The sequence below is a fragment of the Kryptolebias marmoratus genome, linkage group LG23 (assembly GCF_001649575.2).
Source record: "Kryptolebias marmoratus isolate JLee-2015 linkage group LG23, ASM164957v2, whole genome shotgun sequence".
In the NCBI taxonomy this organism is placed as follows: Eukaryota; Metazoa; Chordata; class Actinopteri; order Cyprinodontiformes; family Rivulidae; genus Kryptolebias; species Kryptolebias marmoratus.
In genome coordinates, this window is record NC_051452.1 from 6,629,841 (window position 1) to 6,637,470 (window position 7,630).

The 7,630-nt window shown below is 43.0% G+C and overlaps 1 protein-coding gene and 1 long non-coding RNA gene across 6 annotated transcripts in view; one reads left to right on the forward strand and one right to left on the reverse strand.

Annotated features, from left to right (window-relative positions):
* Positions 1–7,630, reverse strand: part of LOC108249008 (inactive dipeptidyl peptidase 10) — a 54,910-nt gene that overhangs the window by 13,016 nt on the left and 34,264 nt on the right. For all 4 annotated transcript variants that reach the window (XM_037973782.1, XM_037973783.1, XM_037973780.1 and 1 more), the window contains 9 exons: positions 6,824–6,876; positions 6,650–6,731; positions 6,443–6,563; positions 5,971–6,125; positions 4,791–4,888; positions 4,584–4,707; positions 3,081–3,119; positions 2,704–2,811; positions 1,031–1,125 (listed from right to left, as the gene is read on the reverse strand). In XM_037973782.1, coding sequence (XP_037829710.1) covers positions 1,031–1,125; positions 2,704–2,811; positions 3,081–3,119; positions 4,584–4,707; positions 4,791–4,888; positions 5,971–6,125; positions 6,443–6,563; positions 6,650–6,731; positions 6,824–6,876 — 875 coding nt within the window. The remainder of the gene's footprint in view (positions 1–1,030; positions 1,126–2,703; positions 2,812–3,080; positions 3,120–4,583; positions 4,708–4,790; positions 4,889–5,970; positions 6,126–6,442; positions 6,564–6,649; positions 6,732–6,823; positions 6,877–7,630) is intronic.
* Positions 1–7,630, forward strand: part of LOC112451531 — a 37,502-nt gene that overhangs the window by 10,437 nt on the left and 19,435 nt on the right. The window lies entirely within an intron of this gene.

Consider the following 7,630-nt stretch of genomic DNA (forward strand, 5'->3'; position numbering starts at 1 on the left):
CTGAGCTGAACACGAGTCCAACACTGAGCTAAACACGAGTCCAACACTGAGCTAAACACGAGTCCAACAGAGTCACACACAGAGTCCAACAATGAGCTAAACACGAGTCCAACAGAGTCCAACACTGAGCTAAACACGACTCCAACACTGAGCTAAACACGACTCCAACACTGAGCTGAACACGAGTCCAACACTGAGCTGAACACGAGTCCAACACTGAGCTGAACACGAGTCCAACACTGAGCTGAACACGAGTCCAACAGAGTCACACACAGAGTCCAACACTGAGCTAAACACGTGTCCAACAGAGTCACACACCAAGTCCAATGCCAAATCCAAACATTGAGTCCCACACGGAGTCACATAACAAGCCAAACGCCGAATCACACACAGAGTCCAATGCTGAGTCACATGCTAAGTCAAACACCAAGTCCAACGACGAGCCAACTACTGAGTCAAACTCCTAGTCACACACAGAGTCTAACAGAGTCGCACACCAAGACCAATTCCAAGTCCAACATTGAGTCCAACGCTGAGTCACATTAAAAGCCAAACGCCAAGTCAAACACAGAGTTAAACACGAGTCCAACAGAGTCAACCAGTCTTCTGTAGGATAAAACCACTGAGTGTGGTCACTGAAGTCTGTAAAACAATATTTGGGAAAAATCTCAATGATTTGTATGAAGAAAATGTTTGTGGATGAAACTGAGCTGAACGTTTGGATGTATAAAAGAGTAAATAAGTACAAAGTATGACTTAAAAACTATGTAGATACTAAAATCAGGAAAACAGCCTGAATGCTGAATCAGCGTTAATATTTTAGCAGTTTTTGTTTATCTGACAGCTGAGGTAGCTGCAGAATCAGCCGAACAAACTTTAGATAAACACATTGCAGCTGTCACTGTGGAACATTTCAACTTGGATAAGTTTTATTTTTATTTATTTTTAGGTAAATCAGACCATTTTTCAGCTTTATCACATATATTCTCCAAACTTCAGCTGTGAGTTTGTTTGTGTGACTCTGACTTACACGACGTTGTTGTTTTCATCGTAAGCGAGGAGTTTGGTCACCTCCCAGGTTCCTGACGTCAGGTATCGAACTTCATCCTGATGATCGCTTTGTGACTGGAGGAGAAAAACATGGATTGGAGACATTATCCAGTTATTTTATAAAAGAAAACCTTTCAGAAACTGTGTCTCTGCAGACTGGGAGGCAGGACACGAGACACGAGAGGGCGCTGTGCTGCTTCTGCCTGGTCAGCATTAAAAAAAAAGAAAAGATGGCGTTCAGGTTAGCTAACATGAGACCCGTGCAGCAGAATGAGCTCAGGCTGCGGCGCAGAAGACAATGACACAATCTACCTTTAAACTGAGGTTTTCCAACAGAAATCATCCTTATCATTTCTTTAGAAACAGACCTCTTTTCTAGCGCAGGGAAATCCCTTCGTATAATGTTTGGTCTCATTGTGAAGCTTTTATAGAGGTGGAGGACGTCACTGCAGACCAATAAAAACTGAGTTTTCAAACCGGCTTGTTTGCAGGTGATAAACCGCCGAATTTCAACAAACTATGGATCGTTTTGAAGCTTCTGAGACGGGGAATTTGAAAATATGAACTCATTGTGACCTATGGGTCACGTTTATCATTTACAGCTGTGGTCAGAGGTTGCATGAACTCGTCACAGGGATGGATGTCGTAGGAATTTTAGCCTCTGAATGAATAATTTGAACCGTTTTTCCATAGTGGAACGATTATGCAACATAAACTTTAATGATCCATTTAAAACAAAGTTTTATTTATTGTGAATTATGTCAGGTCCATACAGGCTCAAATATATCCGTACATTCACCTAAAACTGGTTCTGAAGGTTTGAGGATGTCTTTTAGCTTGACATTAGTGATCACGACTGACTGCAGCTGGTAGTTTCTCTTTGCTAGGAGGAACAGAATTAGTTTGACAGAACTCAAATGACTTGGGATGTTCAGAAACCACCGAGGCTCGAGCCCGCCGGAACACCAGTGTCCCTGAGAGCTTGTTGGTCAGACAAGACAAAAACGGAGCCGTTTGGCAACGAGGGCAAGACGTTTGTTTGGAGGAGGCTTTCAAACCCGAAAACAACTGCAAAGCACGGTGGTGGTAGCATTATGCTGCGGGGATGTTGATGGAGTTGGACTACTGCACCGCCAAGATCTTCACTTTAAGTGAACAGCTGGACGGTTGAAACTCGGACACAGTTCGGTCCAACGGGACAACGATCCCAAACATGAGAACCGGTTTCTGATTGGATGAATAATCAGAAAAGGTTTCTGATTGGATGAATCATCAGAACCAGTTTCTGATTGGATAAATCATCAGAGCTGCTTTCTGATTGGATAAATCATCAGAGCTGCTTTCTGATTGGATAAATCGGCTTCTGGAGCTCAACATGAGCTGAAAATATGTGGATTTTTTTTCTCAAAGGCTGTGTCTGTGTCAGGAAACCAACTGATTTATATAGACTCAAATATCGTTGGTGGAGACAAAAAGCCTGAGGAGCAACTGGCTAAGAGATGTTAAATCAAATATTAGTGGGAGTCTATGGGTATATTTGAGTCTAAATCACAGCAGATTAGGGTAAAATCGCTCTGAATGGGATTAAATGAAAACCTCCCAGTGAAAAAGAGCCGTTCTGGTTCTGGAGGACACGGATCTGCTGGCGGTCACCTTCTGAGAGAACATGGTGATGTGGTGGAAGTCTCCGTGTCCTCCCTGCCTGACGGGCAGAGTGATGAAGAACGTGCCGGAGTCCTCGGAGAACAGCGGTTCTTCTCCCTGTGGGGGACGAACAGGAAGGTGACACACTTTCAGCAGGATCGTCTCCGCTGCAGCTAAAAGTCTGCATTTTTACAGCTCCAGCTTTTAAACATCGTTTAAAGAAATCCATTTTTATTAGATTTGCAGATTTGCTTTAGCTCAAACGGCTTCAGCTTCTGCTTCTCACAGAGCTGCAAAATATTTTTAAAAATCCTATTTTAAGTTTATTATTTTTAACACCCTTATTGCTGCCAAAGACTGGAAAACCAGACGAGTTTAACCTTTACCTGTCGGGAGAGCCATGTCTCTGATATCTCCTTGTGTCGCTGGAAGACAGAAAAACACAAAATAAAAGAAATAAATAAAAATCTAAAGTTTAATTAACCTAAATGTGTCGCTCTGTTTGGATTTATAGTTGTTTTCACTTTAATAAACAGAAACAAATTAAACGTTATAACATCACAGGTCAGTCAATAATGAGCGTCTGCAGCTGATTAACTCATTCAAGATGGCCGCCACAGACAACATACTTAAAAAGGACACAAAAATACTGATAACTGAGTCTATTTGACTGATACTGAGCTAAAATTTTGGTGTGGTAGTTGAGGCTAACTAAAAGCTAAAATTAGCAAAACACTTGCTATAAGCTAATATTAGCAAAGGCTACCTAAAAGTAAATCAGTAGCCAAAAGCTAAAGGTAACAAAAGGCTAGCTGAAAGCTAAAAGTCATAAAAGACAAGCTAAAAGCTAGGATAGCACAAAGGTAGCATAAAGCTAAAAGTAGTGGAATGGTAGCTAAAATTAGCAAAATGCTAATTATAGAGTAATATATATATATAATATTATTTATTATTAATATATTGTTTATTATTATAGGCTAGCTGCTAGCTAAAATGCTAGCAACAAGCTATAAGTAGCAAAAAACTTTCTAAAAGTAGTAGAATGGCAGCCAAAAGCTAAAAGTAACAAAGGGCTAGCTGAAAGCTAAAAGTACTCAAAGTAAAGAAGCTAGAAGCTCGGGTAGCACGAAGTTAGCTTCAAGCTAAAAGCAGTGGAATTGTAGCTAAAAGGAGCAAAATGCTAGCTACAAGCCAAAAATAGCAAAATACTACCTAAAAGTAGATTGGCAGCCAAAAGCTAAAGGTAACAAAGAGCTAGCTGAAAGTTATAAGTAATAAAAGATGAGCTAAAAGCTAGGATAGCACAAAGGTAGCTTAAAGCTAAAAGTAGTAGAATGGTAGCTAAAAGGAGCAAAATGTTAGCTATACGCTAAAAGCAGCAAAAGGCTAGTTACAAGCCAAAAATAGCAAAAGGCTAGCTAGAATCAAAAAGTAGCAAAAGGCTAGACACGAGCCAAAAGTAGCAAAAAACTTTCTAAAAGTAGTGGAACGGGAGCCAAAAGCTAAAGGTAACAAAAGGCTAGCTGAAAGCTAAAAGTAATCAAAGACGAGCTAAAAGCTAGGGTAGCACAAAGTTAAAAAAGCTAAAAAGTAAAAAGCTAAAAAAAGTGGAATGGTAGCTAAAGTGACTAAAATGCTAGCTACAAGCTAAAAGTAGCCAAAGAAAAGCTTCAAGCAGCAAACAGATAATTAGAGGAGGAGTTCCTGAGATCTCAGTGTTTCTGTGGGAGAAATATTTGTAAATAAAGTTTTGTAATTTGATTTGTAACGCTGAGCTGAAGGTTTTGAGAAATGAGCGACTAAAAAAGCACAAAGTATAAAACAGCAGATTACAAAAAATGCACATAAATATCAAACCCAGCGATAACGCTGACTCAGTGTCGACCGACCTGATGGCAGACTCCGGTGGCGGCGGCGCAGACCGTCAGCACGGAGGCATTCTGGGAGCGGTTGAGCCACCGGACGGCGAGCTGCTTGTCGCTGATCCACTTCACCATGGTGACGTAGAAATCCCTGCGGAGAGAATCGGATCGGAGGGTTTGATTATTTTTACTTGGCATTCCACCGGGGTTGTGCGTGACGGCGCGGGTCGTCACCTGAGCCTCGGCTGATGCGGCGGCTGCAGCTCCAGGGTGTGAGTGGCGCCGAACAGGTTGACCACCGACAGCTTCACGGCTGGGTTCGTCTGACCCGCCTGAAACAGACCGACACAAGAAGAAGGTCTGCGTTCGGATTTTAGTCCTCGATGGAATTCATGCCGATCGCCAACTTGAACGCCCGAGACTTAAACTCAGTCTGCTAATTCTGTCTGAGGTGGGGATGACTCTCAGCTACTACCCCTGGGGCGGCGGGTTCATCCTGTAACCGGAGGGTGGCCGGTTCAAACCCCCGTCCATCTCAGCCGCTGTGTCCTTGGACAAGACACTTCATTCACCTGCCTTTCCTGGTGGAGGTCAGAGGGCTCAGAGCCGGAGTAATGGCCGCCACATTTCTATCAGCCTGCTCCAGGTCACCACCATCAGTGAGTGAATGAGAGGATGAGTGGATGAATGAATGAGTGGGTGAATGGGTGAATGTGTGGATGAATGTGTGGATGAATGTGTGAATGAGTGGATGAATGGGTGGATGAATGGGTGAATCAGTGGGTGAATGAGTAGATTTATGGGCGAATGAGTGGGTGAATGAGTGGGTGAATGGCTGAATGAGTGGATGAAAGGGTGAATGAATGGGTGAATGAGTGGATGAATGGGTGTACGAGTGGGAAAAATGCGTGAATGTGTGGATGAATGAATGGGTGAATGTGTGGATGAATGAATGGGTGAATGAGTGGATGAATGGGTAAATGAGTGGGTGAATGGGTGAATGAGTGGATGAATGGGTGAATGTCTGATCGTCGTGTGAACCTCTTTGGGGTCTTTGGATTAGATAAAGCTCTATACACCAAATCTCATCTCAATATCTATTTTCATGTTAGCTAAGGTCACATAGATGTGGCGGCCATCTTGAATCACCCTGACTGCAGGGTGAATAATCATTACTAATCCAGTCATTAGGTTCTGAAAGTTTAGTTGAATTCTAACTGCGCCTTTAATACTTTTCTATTGGTTTAATCTCATTTTTTCTTTGTTTCTGTCAGGATATTTGTCTCACTGCTTCTCTTGGAGCTTTAAAAAAAACATCTAGAAATACTTCAAAGTGATTCGATCAGGAGTAGTAGGCCAGGGGTTTTAGTAGGGGTACGTAAACCTGGCGTGGGCGAGCGTTTGTGAGCCTCACCGTGGGGTAGGGGTACTGCACGCCTCGGGGGTAGGTGCTGCCGGTGAACTGGGCCAGAACCATGTTGGGCACCAGGCTGTCGTTGATGGTGAGGAAGGCCAGTCGCTCCCCGTCAGGTGACCACCAGTGAGCCAGGTGAGAGCGCAGGATCTCCTCTGACGAGAAAAAACACCACTTTATTGTCCCGAGCGTTAATAATCCACCACAGACTGCCGGAGCTGTCCCAGCTGGTGTCTCCGTCTTTAACAGCCAAATGGTTACGAAGCAAATATGAAAGTTAAAACACACATCTCCAAATGTCCCTCATCTGTGCAATGATTTCAGAGCGATTTAACGGATTGTAGAGGATTGCAGATTTAATTCCCCCCCTTGACAGTTTGTCTACACCACAAACAAACCAGACGTTTGCAGTCATACTGTCTTCTTGTTCTGGAATCTGGAGAAATGGAAAAGGGTGAAGATGTCCACAGACCTTCGTACAGCCAGTCGGCGAGCCCGTTGAAGACCACGCCTTCCAACCCGGAGGAGGTGATTCTCAGAGAGCTGCTCCTCACGTCTGACTGGTAGTAGATGTTGTTCTCAAAGATGTAGATCTGAGGACGCGAGTGGAACATGAAGGAAAACCGTCCTGCGGTCGTAGGTTTTAGGGACACGTTATGAAGTCAGACAAACGTCTCACCAGCTGGTGTCCTTGTTGTCCCCAGGCGGCGTATTGGAGCACCGAGTTCTGAACTTCTGGAGGGTTCAGCTCCCATACCTCCCTGGTTTTTAAAAAACAAAATGAACAAACACGTCAACCAGCGTTTCGTCACAACTCCACCAAGACTTAGAGAACAGAGAGGGGCTGGCTTACCTCGTGTGGATGTTGTAAACGATGTACGAGGCCGTGTAGGAGTATCTGTAAACCTGCAACGAGAGACGAGCTTGTCACGTTATGCAAACACTGATCCGAGGTCTGTCAAACAAAAGCAGAGGCAGCGATCAAAACACGACGCTGTGAAAAGATCAAAATAAATCGAACACGTTTCCAGATTCGACTCATCATTTGTGTAAAGAAACCAACTCCTGTTTATGTGAGGAGAAACGTTAACAGAACCATAACCAGGTCATTTTTAACATGTAAACCCAACTATGTACAAGTACTTTATAACCCTAACAGGTGAGAGCTAAAGAGAAGTACTATAACAGGATAATACCATTTATTCTTTATAAAAGCTTCCAGTTTAATGCTTTCTGTCATGCTGTCTTCTACCCGAAGGGCTTTTGGTGAATCTTCAGGAACCCGTAACAAGACTCGAGGTGAATCTCTGACATGTCAGAGTACGAGTTCGACTTTCTAACTGCAGGAACTGAAATCAGTGTGAGGGAAGGAAAATTACTTTTTAAGGTTTTAAAACAAAACAGGGATTCGTACGTCGACTCTGAGGAACACAGTGCTTAAAAAAACAAACAAAAGTGGAACATTGCTAAAAAACTAACATTTCAATAGGATGTGATGTATGATATACTGTAGAATACTATACTATATATACTGTAGGGTACTATACCTTATATACTGTAAGGTACTAAACCTTATACACTGTAGGGTACTATACCTTATACACTGTAGGGTAGTATACCTTATACACTGTAGGGTACTATACCTTATACATTGTAGGGT